Raw genomic sequence first — 24,341 nt, 5'->3', positions numbered from 1 at the left:
AATATTTAAGTTTTTATTCATCTACATACATTTCAAGCAAATGCTGATAACCATACTTTCTGGGATTAATTTAAAAGTCTTTCACTTTGCATCATTTTCTATCTTTTTTTGTTTCGATTATGATTTGGATGAAAATCCCATAAAATGTTTTTCTTGATTCGTTTGAACGTAGTGGTCATGCATCATTTAGCTTGAGAGCTAGAGTCTTCATGCCAGTAGTGCTTTACCAATCATATCATCTTTGGTACAGTACACTTATCAGCGCATTTTCGGCATAGAGACTAGCCTTATAAGCATTGGATTTTTGCAACCTCTTCTATGGGTGTAGTAGGGCTAAAGGGTGTACGGATCGAAAATGGTCAGACTAAATTGCGTGTAAATTGAGTATTTGTTTATTAAAAAAATGAAAGTATCTTTCCTTTATTAAGTTCAATCAAGTTTAATTCAATTAAGTTCAAGTATAAAAGACGGAAAAATTTTTTATTGTTTAATATGCTTGAAAATGTCTGCCGCCTTTCCCCATCCGGTTGCTGTATAAAACTCTTTTCCCGGGAGCTGTCTGAAGTCTGCCTTGGCATGGGTTTCGTCGTCGATTACCACGTAATCAAACTTTGTTGTTTATCTTTTTTCACTCATGGCTCAAAAAATAACAACAATGCTGGCGCCAGAATTTATGGCCTAGGGGTAAACATCTCGATTCCAATGGGATGTTGGCCAACAGTCTTCCAAACAGAGGTCCATGCGATTTACTCTTGCGCTGTAATTTGTTTGAAGAGGATGCATAGGCACGCTCATATAGGCATATTCTCAGACAGTCAAGCAGCGTTACAAGCTCTAAAAGCTCCAGCTCAAAATTATTATGGGATTGTATTAATATTTAAATCAATTATCAATACGAAACCAGGTGAACCTTTATTGGGTTCCAGGTCACTGCGGCATAGAAGGAAATGAAAGAGCGGATATACTGGCTAGGAGAGGATCTGAAGAGCCAATGACCGGGCCAGAACCTTTCTGTGAAGTATCAACTTGTGCACTTAACAGTGAACTAAAAACTTGGGAAAATTTAAAAATAAAGTTCAAATGGCTTGTGGCTATTGGTGCTAGGCAATCAAAAAGATTCATAAAGCACGATTCAAAGAAAACTCGCGACCTTTTGAGCCTGTCGAAAAGTTATCTGAAAACATTTAAAGATCTTTTAACAGGGCATTGTCCATGCAATTACCACCTTAAAAAAATTGGCAAACTCAGTAATGATATGTGCCGGTTCTGTAAAACTGAAGTAGAAATTGTAGAGCACTTAATATGTGATTGTGGATATCTTATGACACATCGACTAAAATTCTTGGTAAGGGGGCATCCATAAATTACGTAACGCTCCTAGGGGGGGGGGGGAGGGGGTAAGCTCTAGCGTTACGAATTGTGACATAGGGGAGGTATGCTCATCGTTACGTAACGATTTTTTCCTTAAAAATTTCAGTTCAATCATAGCTATTTTTATGTCATGCAATTTTTACAGAATCATGCAAATCAAAATCCGCTAAAAATTTGTAAGCTTCAACATAATTGAAACTGGTTTGTAACCTTTCGTCTTTGAAGATTACAAAATGAGTATTGAATATACGTGAAGTATCCATTGGAAAACCGAATATTAGGTACATTTACCCCCAAGAACTCAATTCAAGATGGGAATTTTACTATTTTTCTCAATTGATTTAAAAAAAATGTAATTTTGACTATTCCGACGAATATTACTAAGTGGAGTATATTTTGCATAACAAGTTATGCTCCTAGAACTAAATAAAGTAAGCAAGGTAGATCATCAGTTAACAAGCACAGATCAACTCGCAATAAGACAATCAATTTATTATATCAGAAAGTTATCATCAATGAGTACTAAGAAGTGATTTGGAAAGACATTAATTTCGTTTCGAAGAATATTAAAAAATATTATGTTAAAATCTTTTTTTTACCTTCGAAAATCAGCATTCAAAAACCTGAGAAGATGAGGGGGGGGGGGGGGTAGGTTGTTATCAGTGTTACGTAATTTTCATAGGGGGGTACGTCGAAGCGTTACGATTTGTGACACACGGGGGGAGGGGGTCAAAAAAGTGCATTTTTTGCGTTACGTAATTTATGGATGCCGCCTAAGCGAATCCTAACGCCCGATGATATTTGGAAGATGAAGGCCAGTAAGGTGGAGGGATTCATAAGAAACACCATCCCAGACTGGAACTATGTCTTGATTTCGTCTACAACTGACATATCAATTAATGATGACAGTACGACGTAATCAGGCGAATAGTTAATTGGGTTATTCCAAAATAGATCAAATAAATTGGTCGCAGTGGATTTGCTCTTACAAAAAAAGTGTGTTTTCGGTCTTCAGCTGCTTCCGGGTGTATCCGGCTGCTAAATAGACGTGTATTGAATATAGGTTAAGCGACACGTATTTGCAGTTTGCAACATAGTTTTGTTCTGTGGCTTTGAATATGATTTTTAAAAATTGAGATTATAAAAAATTAAAATTAATTTGAGTGCTTTTCTTCAACGAATACACTCGTTTGTTACACAAAATGTACGAGAAATTAATAGAAAATCACTGATAAGCTTAGGTGGGGCATAATAGAGCATGTTCTCCTATTGTTCAATAAGTTCGAATACACTTTATAACTTCTTATTGAAGCCGTAGCAGATGCATAAAATTTCATCAAAAAAAACTGTTCGTGGTGATTCAAAGTCCATTTTCATTGAGTGTTCATTGGTTATCTTTTTACACTGCAGTTGGCACGCATTTACTTAACTGGCATTTTGTAAAAAATACGATGATACGAGTTTTCGTAAGCGATTAGTTTATGTATTCTGTTCTTTTTCATATTCGTCAACTTCAATGATCATGAGGACTAAGCCAAAGGAATCATGTGTTGTGGCCAGTCATTTTGGTCCAAATATCGCTTCTAAAAAAAATCCCTACAATATTTTTTGGAAACGATTTAAAATCGTTGTTGTCGAGAATGAATAAATAAAGAAAACGATTTTTATATCGGCCGAAATGTCCATAATAGATAATTCTGCCGTATACGATGGACTTGAGAAACGTCTGAAGCTCGTACAGCTCGTCTGAAGCTGGAATTTTTCTAAAAACAATATGGTGTGATTGCACATTATATATTGTTTTACATTTCTGGCCCTAGATGATTTAAAAATGGTTTGTTGGCTGTTGGTTTGTTTCGTTTGTTGGCGTTCATTAATGTTTTTTGTAGATTTTTTTTTTTAAATTTGCTTGGAAACTTTAACTTTAAGTTTTTTTTTAATCTTACAGGAATTTCTTTCATGACATAGATAAAGCTGTTTAATTTATTTAAAATTTTATTCCCATCAACTTAAACATATACTTATTGCTATTATAAAATTTTACCATTTGTCTTACTTTTCTTTCCGTTTGTAACCGTAGCCATGCATTTCTGAAAATAAACAAATTAAAATAACTTATTAGGGTGTGCCTTTCAATGAGTTGATACAAAACGTGTTTAAAAAATTCTCCACGTGTCAGCCATCGACATTCAACCAAGGCGAACTTTTTGTTCAGTTTTTTTTCTTCAGATTCTACCGAAACGTATGCTCCTTTCAATCATGCATCGACTTTTGTTCTTATGGAGCTGAATAAAAAAAGCCACACCACAAGCGTCGACCATGCCTTGATGTTCAATATTGCCAATATTATTAATCAAGGCAAAGTGCCCACAACGTGTCAGTGTCAAGAATAAATACTACTCTCAAACTGTGCTTGAGTCAAACATCAATGCTTAGCTCTGAGTGGATCTCGCCTTCTGCATGCATATGACGAATCGGAGGATTACTTCAGAGTTAGAATTCGATTGTATTTGTTTTTTTTCAGTGCCCTGTTAGAAGTAATGTGTAATTGAATGATGGCTGATTGGCGTACTTTATTTAGCATCAGCAGACGAACAGTGACTTGCAGTTTTTTTTTTGCGAAATTTACATTACAAGTTTGACGTAAAACTATGGAATGGTAAAATATACTGACGTCTGAAGCATTTGTAGTCTGGATGTGCCAAATGCTGGCATAAAATCAGGCCCATTCCTGAGTTCACGGGTTTGGGTGAAAGACATTAACAAACTCAAATTAAAGTATCAGATTCATACCAGCAAACAGGTTTGTAGCTATATTTCTATGCTGTTTTGATAGAAGTTCCATATACATTATAGAATGATCGTATAAAAGTTGAAACAACAGCATTAACCTACCAAGGTGGAGGCAATATACATACATAAATTTTATTTCTTTCTTAAGCGACGAAAACTAAACCCATTGGGCATTTTCCGACACCTTATTCGTAGCTATCGGAAGAATGCAGGAGAGCGCAAAATTTTGCTCTCATAGTCTCCAAATCGTTGCCAGCGACAATTGTTGCCAGTAGAGTTTTATCTAGACAGCTACAGAATTTTGAGCTCATTTTTGGTACAGAATCTGTACGTACAGATGACAGATTTTTAAAATTTGGTACAGATTTGTACAGATTTTCGACTTTGAAAAACTGAAAAAAGTTTCTACATTTTGCTCGCATCCAGTTTATTGAAAACTTCATAGAAAATAAGTCAAAAGTTAGCCTTTATTATTCTGACGATAGGAGTTCCTTACGGGGAAGTGATGGAACAATTAGATTTATAAATTTGCTACAAATAATATAATATCTGATTTTAATCCCCCACTCGTCAGCAGTGGTTAACCCCTTTTTCTCGCAAGTAAATGCCGTTAAAACCAAAGTTCATAATCATTTGAGTGTTGACACATTAGGTGGTATGAAAAAAACCTAGCAAACCTACTAAATCGAGCAGTCGAGCAGTCGCTTAAAGCAATAGCTTCGGTTGATATGAATAAAGTTTTTTTGACAGCTGTTTTCTCAGTCAGGAGCTTTTACTTTTAGAACAAGCTAGTTTGGTATGAATAAAGCCCAAATCTGAAGCAATCGCTCGACAAATCTCCCAGCAATTGCTTTATTTTCTAAGCATGCTCGGTAGCAGACATTTACAATAAAAAAAATCTTTGACAACGTCATGAATGTATTAAATTAGCAATATTACACTTCAATACTATTCAAAAAGGCATTTTCAACATGGATAAAGAAAAGTCGAAGTGATAACCTAACTTTTTTCATATTCCTGTCGTTGTATGAAATGATTCGTCTAAGATGAAACAAAACAAATCAATAAGTAAATATTCCAAATTTAAAAAATCCGGCTATAGTGGAAGAAGTCCCAATCGGCTTGAAGTTGGAAGAAAATTGTAATAATTTAAAACATAATTCAGATCTCTCATATTTATATGATTTTTTTTATCATTCTAAGATTTAAAAAAAATATCTAAGTTAAGATGCGCGCCCATTGCCATTTTTTTCAATACATCGGATCACCCCGATCCGATTGCGAGCTTTTGATAAATGTTAAAGTTAGGCCATTTTTTGTTTGACAATATTCGAATATGTATTCATTTTTCTCTAAACATCAACATACGAGCACGCACTGACCAAAAATTTTACGATCGTTCTTACACCCACCACCCGCACCAACGACTTCATGGCTATTTTAGCCGTACTATTCAATTTTCTGATCGTCTTCTTTCATTTTACTTTAGAAAATTTCAGATTCTGTTGGTTGGATAGCTCTATTTTTCGAAGCAAAAGCTATGTTCTAAAACTTTAGTACACATCTACTAAGCAAATGTTTATTCATACCAAACTAAGCAAATGCTTTGGGCTTTTGCTTTGCTTGATTTCGAGCTAAGTAAAAGCTACCGAAGCAATTGCTAAACCTTATTCTTACCACCAATTGGATGCTATCCTTAGAACGAAAAGTTGTTTAAGATTAAACGGTGGATCGAAAAATGACATCATGAACATTAGGAATTGTTTGTTATGAAAAATATTTTTGAATGTCAGTTTTTTAAAGAGAGAAATTAAAAATGATTAAATGAGTTTCACAAAATGTGTTTTACTTAAAAACTATACTATGTGCAATATCTTTTGAAGATTTAAAATTAGGAAACAAAATCTTCACATATCAACACATTGAATGCAGAACTTTGCTTCGGTCCAGATTTTTGAGTTTTCGGTACAGATGAAAAAGATTTTTTCGATGAGCGGTACAGATTTTGATGTGGAAACACTGGCGACAAAATTTTCCAGTTCTCTCATTGATTAATATTACTCAATTTCCATCTTATTTTAACACGTTCGTCGCTACGCTCATTTTGGTAGTTTTACAAGCCGAGCCCAAAGAAATTCTCGGAGCGAGAAAGAAAAGAGGGAGAACTCCACGATTTGAAACGTGTGGCTAAACTGAGCGGCTAACTTGCGTAAGAGAGCGTCACACATTTTTAATGTGACGGGGCCTCCCATGAAATACACCCGTCACACGAATATGGGTTCCATACAAGCTTGCCAAAATCACAGAAAAATCTATAATTTCACAGAATTTTGAGCTAGTTTTCATTACAGAATCTGTGACACGGATCACAAAATTTTAGAAATATTCACAAATTTCACAGAATTTTAAAGTTTTGGACAATTTTTCAAAATTAAATTTTTATGTCGATATGAATTTTGGGTTATTAACTTTATATTGGTAAACTATCATGAAAATGGTTACGGTAATTTATCTTTCTTAAGTAAAATGTAAAATAGACTCAATTTGACATGACTTTGGAATGAAATTAATGATAAAAGTATCACAGAAAACCTTCACAGAACTTTGGGGTAAAATCACAAAAAGTCAGATTTTTTTTTCGCCAAAACACAGACTTTTTTCGTCAACTTTAGTCCCATGGCGACGAACGTGTCAAACCATCTGGATCAGAGGTGCCAGGTGGTTTTATAAAAAATCAGGACACCATGAAAAAAAAATCAGGATTTTTTAGAACTCCAATAAATTGATGAAAATAGCTTGCACTGCTTAGATTGCATAACTAAAGGCGAAATACAGGTTCTTAAGACGCCTCAAACTACGCAACTGAAACGATAAGAGCCTTGTCTGGCCTGAAGTTAATATCGAAAAATACTATCTAAATATTTTTTGAACCAAAGATTATCATTAATAAAACATGTTTAAATATTTTATTAAAGATTTTTGTTTTGATTTTCTCACCATTTATCAATAAATGTAGTTATAATTTATATATTTTTTAAAAATCAGGACAAATCAGGACATGTTGAAGGCCATTTTTAAAAAATCAGGACAATTCAAGCGTTTTTGAAAAATCAGGACGGCCTCTCGAAAATCGGGACAAATCCTGAAAAATAAGGACACCTGACACCCCTGATCTGAATGCACTCACTGCTGGTTGCAGAGAGAACATGGCGTTGATTTTCTCACTTGAAGCGCGCGTTGGAGCAAAATCATTTCAAAGTTTACAAACATGGCGGACTTTCTATCATATTCGATTTAAACTGACTTTAGACGACATTTCATACGATTTTTTCTCTATGCAGTTGGAATTGCGATTCGCAATACCATTGATTGTAAATGACTTAAGTTATCATTTCAGATACGATTTCCTGTTTGCTGGGATGGTTTAGGTTTTAGATTAAATTTTAGGTGCAGAGATAAGTTTTTCAGATTTATTATCAAATTTTCAGAATCAAATTCTGACATGAGATAAAGATTTAAGAATAATATTTCAGATCAGAATGCAGACTCAGGGTTTAGTTTCAAATTCAAAATCAAGGTTTAGATTAAAAAATAAATTTTAAATTCAGAATTCATTTTTGAGAGTTCAGATTCCGAATATTGTAAATTGGAAATGGCTCCCAAGTGCTGATCGTTCAAATATGTTTATGCTTTTAAACGATCTGATCCCCAACAAAGGAAAGTTAAAACTGTATAACATCGGAGGGCTTCAAAACAGCTTATGTAATGATTGTGGAATCAGCAATGACGATAACGAGCATAGGTTGAAATTTTGTCCTTCATCCAAAATAGTCTGGGATTGGCTGATTGATGCCTTGATAACAAAATTGAAAATAAATTGCAAGAAACCTGAAGACCTACTGAGTTTGAATATTGGAACCAGGGAGAAATGTTTGAAAACAGAACAGTGGCTGGTAATACATAGGTTAAAAATTGAGAAAAAAACGAATAAGAACTTGTATCTCTGTTGAAAAGAATGTGGGTGAATAATGTTTGTGTTATTTTATTCTTGTGAACGGGATTTTGGTGTTGAGCATCATCGATTCGAAACTGAGTTTTGTTCCAGTAAGAATTTTAAACACTTCAAGTCCCCAGGACTCTTGTAATTTATCACAAAGAATACTACCGCTGTTAAATCTAGTGAATAAACTTTGTATAGTGTTGGTTTTTCCGAGTATTTACATGTTAAATATTTATCATTGTCCAGTTATCGAATTAATGTCGATCACCTATACGAAACAGTAAGTTAAGTAGTTTAAATTGGTAAGGTTTTCAGATTTTAGCTGAAGTAAAATACTAATTTTTGAACTCGTTACTAACTACACGGATAACAGATTACAAATTTTTTATTATTAAATGTGTGAATTTAGATTTCCGTTTATAAGTATCGAGATTCGTTTGGCTACAGTGTTTTATCTTCATTGAAAGTTTATCTATATAGCACTTATTGAAGTATAGAGTAAGTCACGAATATTTTTGATATTATTAAAGGATTCAGAATATCAGGGTATCAAAATTTTTTTAGCAGCATGATCAAAATTCTACTTTATCTCTTTAGTTCGGTGTTGGGGTGTTTGGATGTCGCAGGTAGTGAAAAGGCTGACAAATAGTTGGTGGGCTGCTGGTACTTAAGGAAAATGAAATATCATAGTAAAGTTAGTCAAAAGGGGAGGAAAAGAGTTGTCGTTTGTTTTAAATAATGTTTGTTGATCTGTCAGTTTGTTATAAATGGTTATATTCAATGTCAGGTTCAACCGTATCTAGGTTTTAACTTGATTTTTATTTTCTTCCAAATATCAATTGGTTCAAAATAATCCAACATTTTGAACGGACCTTAATGTTTATAAAGGTTCAAAATAAAACAAAATTCAAATATCTACGTAAATAGCACTAAATAGATGAAGGTACTACTCTGATAATTAGTTGGCTTAAAGGAGCCAAACTATTTATTTTTGTTTTGACAATTTTCTTCTTAGTTTAACACTTTTAATTAGGAGAAAAGGGGAGATAGAAAGGGAAATATGGAAATAAAAAGAATTATAGACTGAGATCGAAGCTTGCAGGTTTGGCGGCTTAGAAAAGAAGCTACAAATTTGATAACTTTAGCAATGTTATTTCATATAAGGATATTTTTTTCTTCGCATATGATTATTATTGAATAAATCTTGCATTTGATGAAAGAAGATTACTTTAAAATCTAAAATAATTATTTTCAAAATAAAATCACGAAGCATGCCCTTTCTTTTCAAAAATATAAAAATCGTTTTTTGTTCTACATTCTAAATATCAAGTATAGTTTAATTTATTCTCATCGCATTTTGTTATATAGTTATAGGTGCATTTTGAAGTCATGCATACATTTAGTCATATTTTTGAAATCTCATTAAAATTAAGTAAATATGTTATTTTCCTTTATTAGCATTATGACACTGTTCAATTTTATTAAATCAAAAATCTAAATGTTGCAATACCTTCGGATATAGAAAAAAGTAATGAGAAAGTTGTACATTTACAAAGTAAACACTGATTAAAAAAAATGATTGATGTAACAGTTGATAAATTTGTAGGATTCACAAAATGAACCGAAGGTGCTAAAACGTGAAATGATAAATATTCATATATTTATTTGTTAAGCAAATGTTATAGTTTTTCTCTAATTCTTATTTTGCGAACTTTATTTCAATATGCTATCATAGTTAGATTATGTTTGATCATAAAATAAAAATTTAAATAAAGAGTAATTTTTTAAATCAATAAAAATAAGATGTGAACAATCATATAACTTTGCATGATTTAATAATTATTAATAAATATGTTTTTTAAATAATTTCTGTTTTCAACTATTGGTTTTAGAAAAGATTTTGGTAGAAGGACTCTTAGTTTTATTTTGTTTTAAAATTATCATTCGAACAAAAATACGATATGGGCAACGCTTAAACGGGAAACTATTTAAATCATTTGACTTAGGTACATTAAGACATTTCATGAGATAAGGCCATATTTATGTAGGAATTTAAAGAAAAATAGGTTGCAGAGGATTTTTATTTTTCAATTATGTAAGTGAATTTAAACATAGAAATGCACTTGGAATTACTTCATTTGTACCAAATTTCATTAGTTAAAAAGTTGTCAAACTTAGTACATACTTGTTTTTGTGATTTCAATTATGATGATTATAATAATTATTAGGAATACCCAATTAGAATTCATTTTAGAACCACCACATGTTAAATTTCAAGATAAATATATTCCGGAACGGGTGCTTCAGAGGTAATTTTAGATTAATATCTACTGATGATCTACTGATCTATTAAAAGTTAAAAAAAAATTGAAGAGTTCAATTTTGATCTATTGATTTTAGAATAATTTGAAAATTCCTAAAATAAACACAAAAAACATGTAACACTATACCATATTACTATAAATTTTCCTCGGAAAGTAGTTTCATCGTTGAATTTAGCAACCCATATTAACTCTTGTTATCTATAGTTATAAGTTTATTTTTATAGCTGCATATGTTTTGGAACATAAGCTATTGAAAATTCCATTGAAACAGAATCTGCAACAAGCCGTGTGTGCGATAGGTACTGATTTTTCAGTTCCACTATAAAAATATATTAGTATACAACCATATTATCTGTAGGGTTTTCTGAGTGAAAATTAATGAAACTAGACAATAAGTTAATTTAAATTCACAACAAAGCATAAAACGTGCTAAAAGTATCATAGAGACTACATAAATACATAAATAAAAATAGTACAAACAAAAGAAGAAAAAAAAGTACCGAAGCGTTTACTAATATATAAGTACATATATGACATAATTGAAAAGGAATCAATGATATGATAGATTCATATTAACTTGAATACATACTCATATTTTTAAAAGTATTAATTATTTAAAACATTTCTTTGTGATATTTTTGTAATGAAGCTCTAAATGCTAGGCTTCCAAAATATACGAGGCAAAAGAGTACAAAAATAAAATAGTTTTTTAAATTTTCAAAATTATCAAAATCAGTTAGAAAAATGTTATGTTCACAGTAAAGTAATACATTTTTAATTTTAAATATATTCTATATTCAAACACAAAAGCCTTTTTGCAAATTCGTCGCTGAAACAGAGAACATGATTAGGAAATAGAGCTAGTTTATCTAGAAATAAAATCAGGTTGTAATATTTTGCTTCAACGATTTACTCGATGCATTTATGCTGAAAATTTATCGAATGCCTCACAGAAATATGAGTTTCCTTTGGAAATGTCTAGGAGCATAGGAGGTGTAGGAAAAATATGATCGCACCATTTACCAAAATGGATCCTGATCTCTACCTTTCTTTGACTAACACAACCCCTTCCTTTGATACTTGAATATAGATTTGCAGACGTACAGACGGTTTTAATAGCTGGTGATACTAACTTATCTCTGAATCTGACTATTTCAAAATTAATTTTGAAGTATGCATGAACGGGAGGTTGCTAGTTAAACCTGAAGAGTATCATACTAACATTCCTTCCTTTTCCCCCATTGACTACTAGAACGTGGCCGGCGCCGTTATTAATCATATAAAAAAGGGAGAGCATCAGTTTTGTACAATGAGAATGGCTGCTAATCCCAAGCACCATTCTCTTGGACTTGCAAAATTGATGGCCTTGATTAATCACGGAGTAGCAACCATTGGCGACGTGGAACTTGTTCTGCTTAGCCACGCCAGCGATCATGGAATTCGAAGTGTATCGATTGAAACAAATGTAAAAAATCAAAGCTCCACTAGAATTGAGGATATTCTTATTTTTTAATGAAGCATTTCGAGTTCAATGATTTAAGGTGGATATGAGTAGTCAACCAAGCTAAGCTAAGCTAAGGACAGTGGCTGGTAATACATACTATGAGCTTCCTACTTTCGAAATTCCCTCATGCAAATTTGTACGAACTGAAGAAAGGATTGTTAGAATGGAAATGGAAGTACAGAAAACGAACACAAGAAATTTTTGGGAAATATTTGAATCTGATATTGTAGTGCTAGGAAATAATAGTGTGAACATGTATTTTTTAGTTTTTTAGTTCATTAAAAAAAAAAAGAAAAAAAATATGAATTCAGATTTAGAATTCTTCATAAGATTTAGAATTCAGATTCAAATTTTCGAACCCAGATTCAGATTACTGATTCAGGATTCAGAATCAGAATTTTTATATTTGGAATAAAGATTCAGAATTCAGGTTCAGAGTTTAGACTCAGAAATCAAATAATTTTTCGTTTCCTACTTCCTGATTAAGGCATTCCCTTGATATTAGGATTCATATTCGATCGGTTTGTCATAATTTATTTAATTTAGATGTAATTCCTTTTGCGTATCTTTTCAGGGCATGGAAATAAGTTTCTACGACCCTGAACAGAAGCTCTCACATTAGGGCAAGCCAATCAATCTTGCAACAATCAAAAGATTTAAAAAATCCAATCGATATTCAGAAAAAGGTCACCGATCTACAGCGCTGCCCGAAAATTAGCACCTTTAATTTATTGCAGAGATACAGATTTGTAAAATTTGTTTCCGCATCTTCCTAAGGCAATTTCCCAAAACCAGTCCAACCGGAGGTCAACCAGATCAACTAATTTCAACCGGCAAAGATGATGATCGCGAAGACGAACACACTCAGTTATGCTAATGATGACTCTGAGTTCGGTTTTGGATCAATGATCGGACGTAGTTTTTTCTCATTTGTTTACTAGAGTTTTTTTCTTTTAAATTTATAAGTTTGTTGATCTCACTTGCTGTAAGCAAATTTGAAATTTGTCAATTTCGAATGTGTTGAAACGTGTTCGTGTAACAAGGGGCTCTAATTGCTGGGCATCTTTGCTAAGCTGCAATTTACTCTGCGGCTTTTTTCAAATATTTGGACTCATGGAATCGCCCAGTTAGATGAAATTTAATAGCAGATTGGCTTTTGTTATAACTAGCCGTCATCGTTGACTGCATCCGAATTTCCATGTTCAATTTTTCGTCATAAATCACTCCGCTGCTCCTGTTAATGACAGTTTATTAATTTTTTGGAAAGACAACACAGCATGTTTCTATTGAGAAAAATTTGGCTGAACTAATTATTTTCCAATAGCAGAGCTATTCAAAACAAAAGGAAATAATTAAAAATCTTCTGACTTCGTCAAGGGGACCGATTTTTTTTTTGAATTTGTGCAATTCACCAGAAGCAGGCTTCTGTATCGACTAGAAGCAGTTTCCGTGCAGTTTTTTTTTCTCTTGTTTCTTGTACTCGCGTGCGACACTGACCTTTGCCAAGAGCTAAATTTAAAAGGGTCACGAGAGCGTGACGATCGGTTTGCAAGAAAGAACACGGTTTTTGCAGACTTGGATTTAATTAATGCATTTTTCCGACAAAGTTCTGATCTTTTAAGACTTCAGATTTTTTAAAATCAAGAAAAAAAAATGTTAAATACTCACGTTGAAGCCAATCGTCATAATGAAGCAGCATCTCCCCCAGCAGTCGGCCATCATAAGAAGGAGCCGTCGAAGTTCCACCAAATCTTGGTGGCAAAATCTTGGGACTGATGTTCTTGTGCAGCGCATCGAAGTCTTTTCCGAAGATGAAAGTTTTCTCTCGCATCGTTTTCGATAAAAGTGGTTTCATAATTGAGTACAGGAAATTATAAACAAAATCGTTGTTGACGGTGTTGCTTTGCAGGATCCGGATCGGGGAGCAGTTATCCATCAGGGAAAGGGTGATAGCCGTCGATTTGGGTGTGAACTGCCGAATTTGGGACATTCCGATACCCTTGACGTCGAACAGGAGTTTGCAGCCGTGCAGTTGGGTTTCCTGGGATTTTATGAGGCCGGCTACTACTGCGTTGACGGCGGTGTTCAGCTCCAGGAGTGAAACCTTAGATGTGTTCCATTTTTCTGTTGGGTATTTGTGAATGAATAAATAAAAAAAAAACGAAAAATAATTAAGCAAATTTCACGAAACGGCTTTGTAGAAAAAAGAAGAATTATGAAATAAACGATTTTTAACTCTAGGTACTACACACTTAGTTTGCAATTATTATAGCGCCAGCACTAAATTTTACTTCGGAAGTCCGGACTTCCGATCCCGAACTTACTTCCGAACTTTTGACAGTTGTGTTCAAATAAATAACAGTGTATTATATACAACGTTGCCACACATAAATTTGTATCCACCAGAGTATCTCTAAATACATTAAGCGGGCCACAGACTACACAACATTGGTACAAATGCGATGAAATTCGATGAAATTTTGTCGCTGTGAACACGATTTGCATCGTGTATGGCACTGCTTGTATGAGCGCCCAAACGGTTTGAGTAAAATCGGTCGGGATCGAAATATTTTGTACAAACCACCACCCTCTGCCGGGGTGAATATGTTTTTTTTTTGTTGCTGCTGCTGTTTTCGCCAGCAATCGTTTGTGTTCGCGTGAAATATACTCTTACGGGCAAGAATGAGATACACAAGCGATTTTAATGAATTTGTGGGAACGTTGATTTTATGTGAATTTGAAAACTTTCTTGGCGCACGCTTAAATAAAATGACTCAATATGTTTTGGTCGGAAGTCAGCCATGATGCCAGTTCACCAACGACGTTTATAAAATTTTTATCTAAACGCACAATATTGCACTCGGGATATTGATTCTTTGAATCACAGGGGACTGGCTTCATTTTCACGAAATTCGAATGAAAACCCACCCGAATCTTGTGACATTTCATTTTCCCTGTGACTTCGAATGAAATTCCTACGAGTCCACAGGAACTTTAAAAAACGTCATTAATTCAGGACAGTGTTTTCCTGAATCACGTTAGACGCGTTAGACGTACTTCTTTGTCAAATCTCCTTTCTCTTTTTCACCAGTGCAGAAAATTTAACCGCGAAAAATGTTTAACGTTCCTTCCTCTTTTGGGGTTGCTGTTCATTGCTTTTGCATTTTATTCAGTGGTCGGTATTTGCGCAGAGTAGTGAAGAAAGTGCATAGGTAATTGAGGCTGATTCGGGCACAAGATTCCTTTACCCCGGTGTGGCTGATGTTCGGAGGATTCAGCTCGCCTCAGTTGACATGGCCCGAAGCGCAAGGATTCGAAAACCAAGTCCGCAGAGGCATCGTTCATTATTACTGGCATCTAGTGTTTTACTAAAAATAAATAAAATGTTTTTTTTTGTTTTATTTACAGATGAACTGCTTCGTTTGTGTGTTGTGATTTATTCGAATTGTGAAAATGTGTTTTTTTATTTGGAGAGAAAATGTTTTTTTTTTCAACATTGTTTGCAATAAATGGAAATAAAATTAAATTGTTTAAACATCAATTGTGTTTCTTTTTTTAACAGTGATTGAGAATAATTTTAAAAATAAAAAGAATCAGGGGAAAGGATTACAGGATTCACTACAAATCACAGGGGAAATTCGTTTCGAGCTAACAGGAATTTGGCAAAACTCCCTGCAAATTTCAGGAAAATATCGTGGTGCATTTGACAGTTGTTTTCCTGAGCTGTTTTTCTGTCCTGAAATCGTCCTGTAATTTCAGCTGTTGAAAATACAGAACAAAATCGTCCCGACCACAGGAGAAAAAATTAAGTGTGTACAGATTTTTGATTGGCGCCTCCGGCTTGACTGAAGTCCTTAGCTGTCTCGGGATTTTATTTGGTAAAAAAATGAAAGCATTATTTACCAGATAAAATTAAAGTTTATCAGTTTACAAGTTATTGTTATTGTATTGACCTAGCAACAAATTGAATCCTTCTAAAATTGGTAACAAATTAACTATTCGACCAAAGTTCAGATGGTAAATTGTTTAAAGAGTCTTAGAGGATCTAACAGTAACCTATAAAGATGAATAAAAGTGAAGATGATTGATTTTATAAAGGTATGGATTGTGAGAGGTTTCATCAAGCGCAATTCGAAAATTTCAATAGGGGAAGTGATAAAAATGATCATTTTTTGACGGGTTCGTCCAGCTGACTAATAAATAGACCTGACTTAACTTATTCAAGGTAAAAAAGCAGCACACCAGTAAAATATACAAAAAACGGTGGTCAAATCGTGCGCAAAATTTTAAGACCGCTAGTGGAGAGAAATTTTGCGCACGCTTGCGCGCCTCTCAATGCGACCGGTTTCCCTACAAGGCACCTAAATAGGTCCTTCAAAGTTTTTACTCTGTTTTGGCTGGATATGGAATGGTGCCAATACGCAAAACCTGTGGTGGAGTGATAAAGAGTCAAATATGTTGTTTTTGTGTCGAAGTAGGCCAAACGGCTAAATTTGTCATAACTTCTACCAAATTAAATTTTGGATTAATTTTAAAGGTCATGCTTCAGCAAACAGAATTAGTAATAAAAAAACCTTGATTTGGAAAAAGGGTGGTTGACAGTCTACATTATAGATGGCGCACATTGTGCCCAAAAACTTCTTCATTGAACACTATATCAGGAAGCTCTTAAAAGAACGTCACAAAAAATTGTACATGTAAACATTACATTATTAGGTAGTTTTACTGAAAATTCCATCAGTTTCTATCCATGCATTCAAAAGTTATTCACAAAACAAAGTTTTTTCTGAATGCACTCCTTAGTTTAAATGTAGTTTGATAGAAGTGATAATATATTCAAAAAGTGAAAGTGTTGCAAATGGTCAGTGTCAAACAGCCAATATTAGTCGACATTGATACTGCTAGGATATCTATGTCATGCGTACTAAGTTTTGGTCAGCGACCTGTGCTTACAATTGTTATAATTTATCGTAAATCTAAATAGAGAAAGTACTGCTTGAAATTTCAATTTGAAGTCAGACAAACAGGTTTAGATCAATCATTTGACTTTATCTGAATCTAACTAGGTACCATTCGTTAGGGCAATTTTGAATTCAGATTTTAAATTCCTTCATAGGAACTGTGATTTACTTACACGATAAAATTGTGAAATCTATCTAGATTGACTATGTATCAGAAAATTACGGGAATTATTAGCATTTCACTTCATTGGCAATAATTTTTAAAAATTTATTTCAAATGCTCTCATTTAAAAAAATGTTAAAAAATTGCCGATTTTATTTGTCGTACTTTTTTGGTTATTTTTATTATGGAAAAGCGATTAAAAAATTTTTATATTTAAGAAAAAAAAATTGAGAAAAGTGGCATGTTGAGATGGTTTGACTTAAGTCACAAGAACAATTCTTTTAATATCAAAATTTACCCGTTATTGTTAATCGGAATTTATAGATTAGTTCATTTTCTTGTAATCTACCCAATACATTGGAATATGTCACTCTATAATATAACATATATTCAGAATATCCTTAATCTTAGAGTTTAGGATTACACAGGGGAATAGTATTTTGGTAACTATGTATTAATGACTGATTTTGGAAGGTTATGGTGTCCTGAATGCGAATATTTTGTCAGATTTTGTCTATCACGTCTAGTGATGCGGGCGTTTGGAATTTTTAGAATCCACCAGTTTTGAATTAAATCAATTATTGATAACCGATGAATTAATGAACCTATGTACATGAAAAACAAAAACTGATTTTGAATATTTCTATTTTCTTTCATTCAATTAAGAATCAGATTTTGTCTAGGTATACTATCAGGTTTCTAGGTATCAGGGGTACAATCCTAATTTGAAATGTAAAAAAATACAACAATTTCCGAATTCACTGAAGAACGGTTTTAAGTTTTCAATATCAAAGAACTAAAGGTATTCTACAACTTTGTGGAAGACTGCTATTGGTTTTATGCTTTAAAAAATACTCAAGAATTCTTTTGTTTAAAGTCTTCTTTAAAGTTCGTCAAAATTTACGTATTTTCCAGAAAAGTGCAAAATAGTCAAAATTTCAACTCAAAGTTTTTTCTCGGCCGTTTCAGATAAATGAATTATTAAAAAAAACTTTTCTCAAAACTCAAAGCTTATTTGAAACTTAAATTCTTAATATCTGTGTAATGTTCAACAGCTTTGCCAAATAAGTGTTAAATTTTTTAAAATTTATTTTTACCATTTCATTTAAGTTAATTCTTATATCTCAAAAAACGGAGGCTGTCATTGAACTGACCGATAATGAAACCGACGGCATTGAACGCATCTAATCTTAATGACAGGTCGACAAATTAATGGCATGATGAGTTCGAAAACATAAGTGAGAAGTGAGTTCAGCAAATTAGGCGGCAAAGCTGGAGGAAAAGACAAAACAAAACAAACAAGTACGGAGAGATTGTGTTAGCGTATCAGTTTCAATAGCGGCATATTTAACAAGTTTCTTATAAATAACCTGTTTTACATTGCGAATCATTATCAATTCTTACGAATTAAGGTAGGCATAGGAGTAAACGAGCGCACTTTAGACATAAATCTAATTGTAAGTTTCTAAATCCTAGGGCAAAAGTGCTAGCTTAAAGTAATAGTACGGAGGTGAAACTGAAATGCAATCGCTCAAGTAAAGGAGACAACTACGTGGGAACACAGTTCTCAAAGTGCCAAATTACCTGTAAAAGCTGAATTGAGTAGAGGTGAGAAATTAGTTGAGAAATTGTGCAACTTATTTCAACTAAGCATTTAAAATCAAAGGTGGTTAGCGGAAACCCACAGCTGGAATCAAGACAGGAAAAAGCATAGGGAGAAATTACTAAACGTAAGCTACTGTTTTTCATCCTCAAATATTCCTTTATCATTAGAAAAATTGTATTTGTAGGATTTTAAAACGTGTCCATCCAACTTCGAACGAATTAAATGAGCGTTAAAAAATTCGGAAATTGATTTTTTCCTTGTTACCGTGGTCCGCAAGTAACAAAATAATAGAGGCTGATAGTGAAAATCAAAACTCATATTTGGACTCAGCGCTCAGATGAGTCAAAATCAGCACATTTGTAATATTTGAACTTGGAATGATTATTTGTTTTGCATTTGGAAAGGAAATTTTTGGAGGAATTTGAAGTTACACTGGATGGTTGAATTAATGGGAATCTTTCGATTGCTTTGATTCAGTAGAATTATTTAACCAAGTGGGCTCACAACGCATATTAGACTGGATTCTTCTTTTTTCAAACAATTGTTGTATACGTAAAAAATCGTTAAAAAAGTAAAAAAAAAACATTGATCATTTTCAACCTGGTAGACCTTTCTGAGGTGACATGTGGAAGCTCCAACTTTTGTTTTAGATATTGATTTCTGCTACGGTTGTTCCGGAACTTCCGCAAAGTCTCTAATTGACTATTCCGGTCGATGATTCTGTCGCGAAGCTACGTCCGAATCAAATGACCAAAAGCGGTTTGAAAAAAAAAGTGGGAATGTCTAGGACCTGTTTTTTATTTGTTCGAAAATCTTCGATTTAAAAAAACCGGGTAGAATGAGATAAAAGAAAAAAAATAATAAAGACAGCCTTATGTAGTTATATGTAGCAATATCAATCTTATATTTCTGGAATTATCCCAGAAAAGTTATTTTTTTAACTCGAGAAAAAAAAATGCCAAAGTTTGTTAATTTACAATACGAAATAATACATTAGGCTGATCCTTCAAAGGAGTGTTCTTTCATTTTTCATGGAAAAGTTGCATTTTTATTTTATAATCAATAGCTAAATGCAATAAAATAGTAAAATTAGCAATTCAGCCCTAAAAGGCAGTCTTCAAAGCAATTGTGTACAATCATTGAAAGCTCATTTTAGCCAAATTTATAGAACAATCGGTGTCAAATTGTACAAGTTATATGCGAAAAGTCATTAATGTAGATTCGTTAGAACAAATGAAGGCAAATTCTTATTAAATTGAGCCGTGGTGAAACTATCCTTATATGTAGTTGCCTGATCGAGCTCAAAATTGCAAGGGCCTTCTGCTAGGATAAGAAATAATTTTAGCCCCCAAGGTTTGAAATCGGGGAGATAGGCCTCTTTTTGGATAATTTGTTATGAGTTCAATGCTTAAATAATAGCTAGCAAACAATTGAATTTAAATTAAAAATAAAATGAAAACATTATGCAATGTTACTTTTTCTGAAACTGATATTTGCTTTAACTTTTTTCAAAACAAATAACTTTTTGTTTGTTTGCATTATAAAAGATTAAACTGAAAGTTTAAAGTCAAACAACCTTACAAGAATGTGCCTTTTTCAATCAAATAACTCTGCTGTCTTCGGAGACTAAAAAGTCTACACGATTTTTTTTCCAGTTGTAGCCGACATACAATTGGACTGTAATCATCTTCTGAACTTCCATTCAAAGTAAACCGTATTTTCTAGAATTAGACCAAATCTGAGCAATAACTTCATGATATCTAGATTAAAAAATTTCCTTTCAAGATTGATAAGAGTTCCGATCATTTCAAGTAATGTTTTTCAGGGATTTATTCTCATATCGCAAATGTTTTTATGATTACCCACCAAAATAAGAAAATTTCGGTTTTAGAAGGTGAATCAATCGGTATTTAAAATTGGCAAAATGGTCCTTTATTGCTGGTTTTTGGTTCCGTTATTACCGATAATTTTATCTCCAACTCAAAAAGTCAGAATATCTCATGAATTTAAAAAATAATCAAATGTTAAAAGTAAGTATGATTAAACATTAGGGTGGCAATGAATGTATGGGAAAAAATCAATGGTCGAATTTTGAAAATCGACCGTACATATTTTGTAGATTGTCCCAAAAAACTGACATGTGCAAAGTTTCAGCTTAATCGGACTTGATATCGGGGTGCCTCAAAAGCTCTCTAAGTTTAGTTTTTTTTACCCTCAAAAATCACAAAAGGGGGTCAAGAATCGATTAATATTTCAAAAATTACCGAAGGTGTAACAAAGGAAATTCGCCAAATCTGAATTTTATGTTTATGTTCTCCGGTGATTTTTGAAATTTTAAAGTCGATTACCAAAAAAAATATCGACGTTTTATACATTTTAAGTTATATGGCATCAAAATAAAATTTTAGATTTTGCCGATTTTCTCTGGAGATTTTTTAAAAGTAAAAAAAACGAAACTTTGAGCGCTTTAGGGCACCCCTAGATCAAGTCCGATTAAACTGACATTTTGCACAGGCCAGATTTATGGGCCAATCTAAAAAATGTATATATGTGGTCGGTTTTCGAAATACGACATGACATAACCCATTTTCCTGCCAACCTAAAATACATATTTTAGATTATTATTTTTTAGGATCCTTTTTAATAACTTGCTCTTTAAGGTTGTACAAAAGTTTTTTAAAGTTGGTTATAACTACATTCAAAAAGGCTTATCAGAATTATATATAATTATGACATCATGATTTTCCTGATTCAAGTTAAAACTATGAATACACAAAAATCATATTTGAGAAATGAGCAGTTAAAGGCTCAAAGCACAAGGAATCAGCATTATTGGTGGCTAATATCTGATTTTGTAAGATTTTGGCGTCCTGAAGTCAAATTTATCATCAGAATTTGTCTACCACCTTCAGTTTTAATGTTAAAATAGATCAGATCAGTAAAATCGATCTTTTATTATTGATTAACCTACATACATGAAAACTAAAAACCCGTTTTGAATCTTTTTGTTATGCTTCGTTCGATTGGGGATTCCGATCTTGCCTAGAAGAATCAAATTCTACGATTTTTTATAATTTTAAGATAACATCATAACTATTTCTGACATAATTCAAGATTGTCTTTGAGCATTTGATATTAAAGATTTCAACTCATTCAATAATTTTGTTAAAGACTGCAAAACGAGTTATCTTGAATTAAAAAAAAAAAAGAGAAATCATTCAATTTCGTTTAAATATTCTTTAAAATTTCGTAAAAATTCTCGAATTTCGCCAAATTGATAAAAATGAGCAAATTGAAAACTTCCTTTACTTTTTTTCTCAGAAGCCATAATCAATCGCAATCTTCGCAAAGTTGATCATTTTTGAAACTTTTAATTTCAAAATCTTTGTAATGTTCTTTAAGTTTTTCCAAAAAATGCTACAAATTTCTTTAGTGAAATTTTACATATTTTCAAATGTTATCCCGAAAATAAAAGCTGATAACAAAAAGATAACAAAATCAGCTTCTATATTCTTTGCATCTCGGAAATTGAGAATTTTGTTGCCTTGAGTAATAGATAAAAATATGTTGAATTGAATCGTGAACTAAGTAAAAAATAGAAAACTGATTTTAGTTATTCATTTATGAATTGAACAATCTTTTTTTTTTGTTTAGATTATAGTCGTTTTACCACCTTTGTGGCATTCGCGACTTTAAATCAACGCTGCAGTTGGCGGACAGTTTTTAAAAACTTATCCGGTTCAACTGTGTTCGATGTTTACACTTGGGCTCAAACTCGCGGACGTCGGCTCAGGAGGCAATTGACTTGCCATCTGAGCTATATCACAAGCCTAATCTGAAGTTCTTATGATTTATCTGATTTTAATAAAAAAAATGTTTAAGGTTTGTAAAAACAAACTTAGCAAGTATTCATTAATTTTGCTTGTAATTAAAAGAAGAAATTATTATTAACTGTTCTGAACCGTTTGAGTGGACTTTGTGGGTATAACTCACATTCTTTCTACCCTGGCTTCTTATGTATCTATCTTAGATTGTACCTTCAAATATTTCAAAATTCAATACCTTCCCAAAGCAATTGTAGTTAAAAACCTAGCAAAAACACTTCACGTTATTCGATACGACGGAAGACTCGTAAGTGGAAACAGATGCCCCATCCCCATTAGGAAATTGTTATCTAATGAGCTTTTGTTTGAAAGCTCATTACAAAGTTTATCGTTTCAGGTATCTTTATTGAAATTTTTCTCATCACTTCTTCATAGATTAAGTTGAGTTTATAAATGTCCTCCCAATTGATTCTGATAAATTTGTTACCCTTCTTTTAGGTTTTCTGAACGAAAACATATACCCTCTTTCGTACAATAAATCAATCATTTTATATTCCTAAAAATCTCTTTTCCTCCACCGATAGTCCTAAATGATTCCCAAATTTTGCACTTACTTCCGGATTCAACGACCACAACCGAAGCCCCGTCTTCGTCCTTTTCGGGCAGCAGCCAAACCAGTCCTTCTTCGAACACATGCATCACATTAGCAACGCGCCCAAAATATTCCGGAGTTGCAATCTTCTGTCGGCTGCAATTTTTCAACAGGTCGTATGTGCCAGCCGGATCAAACGAACCACCACGCAGGAACAATTTGGTGTAATCATCATCAAACGGTACCGATAGATCAGGATCAGCAGTCACCATAGCTCGATAATCGGCCATGCATTTCTCAATCCGATCCGGCGTTTCGTTGAGCAATTCCCGAGCTCGACGCTCAAATTCTTCTCCATGATTGCAACGATCCTCGTACAAACAAATCTTGTACCCATCACCAAGGTCGATGTAGGGATGGTTTTGTTCGGTGTATTTTAACGACATGATGTAACGTTTATTTTATTTTCTCTTAAATAACTAACGTTAGCACAACTTTAATCACTCTCGAACGCGCGGTCCCGTCAATTTAGCATATCTTTGATGAGCAACAACCCTTCTGTGTCAATACTTCGAACGGATCAATGGAGGAGACGAATCAAACCAAACCGAACTTGGCTTCGCGCGCACCCCCTTTTCTTGTACACACACCTGATTCAAATGGTTGACGATAATAGACTGATGAAGTGTCTGAGATCTGCGAACTGCTGACCGATTGAACCCCCATCTTATTCGTCGGTGCTCTTGCTGTTGTTCAAATTCTAAGGTCGTCAACATCCGGGAAAAAAGGCCCCAAAACAACAGCCGAAAAGTTGAAGCCGATACAACACCAACAACAACTGAATGGGGTACCTTCCTACCTACATACAGTAGAAACAACGAAAAAAAAAACTTCAAGAGGTATTTGTTGGAATCACACGGTGCATGGGAGCCTCATTTAAATTTTGTTTTTCATTGTGCTGCAGTGAATAATCATCATCTGTTGTTGGTCGAAGTCCAAGCTTCTCTAAGGTGACCAATTGTTTTCAAATTTTACGAAGAAAAGGGCTCAATTTGTTTGATTGCCAAATAGGCTTAAGAGCGCAGCCAAGGGTTTATGTTCAATTTTTTGACTCATTTAGTGAACTTCAGTTCACAAAATTCACGTGTTGTGGTTGCAAATTTTTGTTATTGTAGGTAATTAATTTCTTCTTGCCTATTACGA

The 24,341-nt window shown here is 33.3% G+C and overlaps 1 protein-coding gene across 1 annotated transcript; it reads right to left on the bottom strand.

Annotated features, from left to right (window-relative positions):
- Positions 1–3,348: 3,348 nt before the first annotated feature.
- Positions 3,349–23,794, bottom strand: LOC129759642 (retinaldehyde-binding protein 1-like). Its single transcript, XM_055757149.1, has 3 exons — positions 23,161–23,794; positions 13,661–14,116; positions 3,349–3,461 (listed from the first exon to the last, which is right to left on the bottom strand). Exons 1-3 carry the CDS (start codon positions 23,582–23,584, stop codon positions 3,424–3,426), a joined length of 918 nt encoding a protein of 305 aa, XP_055613124.1. The 5' UTR covers positions 23,585–23,794; the 3' UTR covers positions 3,349–3,423.
- Positions 23,795–24,341: the final 547 nt, after the last annotated feature.

The sequence above is a fragment of the Uranotaenia lowii genome, unplaced genomic scaffold, assembly GCF_029784155.1.
Source record: "Uranotaenia lowii strain MFRU-FL unplaced genomic scaffold, ASM2978415v1 HiC_scaffold_228, whole genome shotgun sequence".
Classification (NCBI taxonomy): domain Eukaryota; kingdom Metazoa; phylum Arthropoda; class Insecta; order Diptera; family Culicidae; genus Uranotaenia; species Uranotaenia lowii.
The sequence above is the reverse complement of the archived record's forward strand: the minus strand, read 5'-3'. Positions and strand labels throughout refer to the sequence as shown.

What these genes read in the sequence shown, in the direction of transcription:
- LOC129759642 (XM_055757149.1), bottom strand. Translation starts at nt 23,584, where the DNA reads ATGTCGTTAAAATACACCGAACAAAACCATCCCTACATCGACCTTGGT. An exon ending in TGTGGTCGTTGAATCCGGAA is followed by an intron (nt 14,117 to 23,160) that starts GTAAGTGCAAAA and finishes AATACCCAACAG; the next exon opens with AAAAATGGAACACATCTAAG. An exon ending in TTATGACGATTGGCTTCAAC is followed by an intron (nt 3,462 to 13,660) that starts GTGAGTATTTAA and finishes GTTTATTTTCAG; the next exon opens with AAATGCATGGCTACGGTTAC.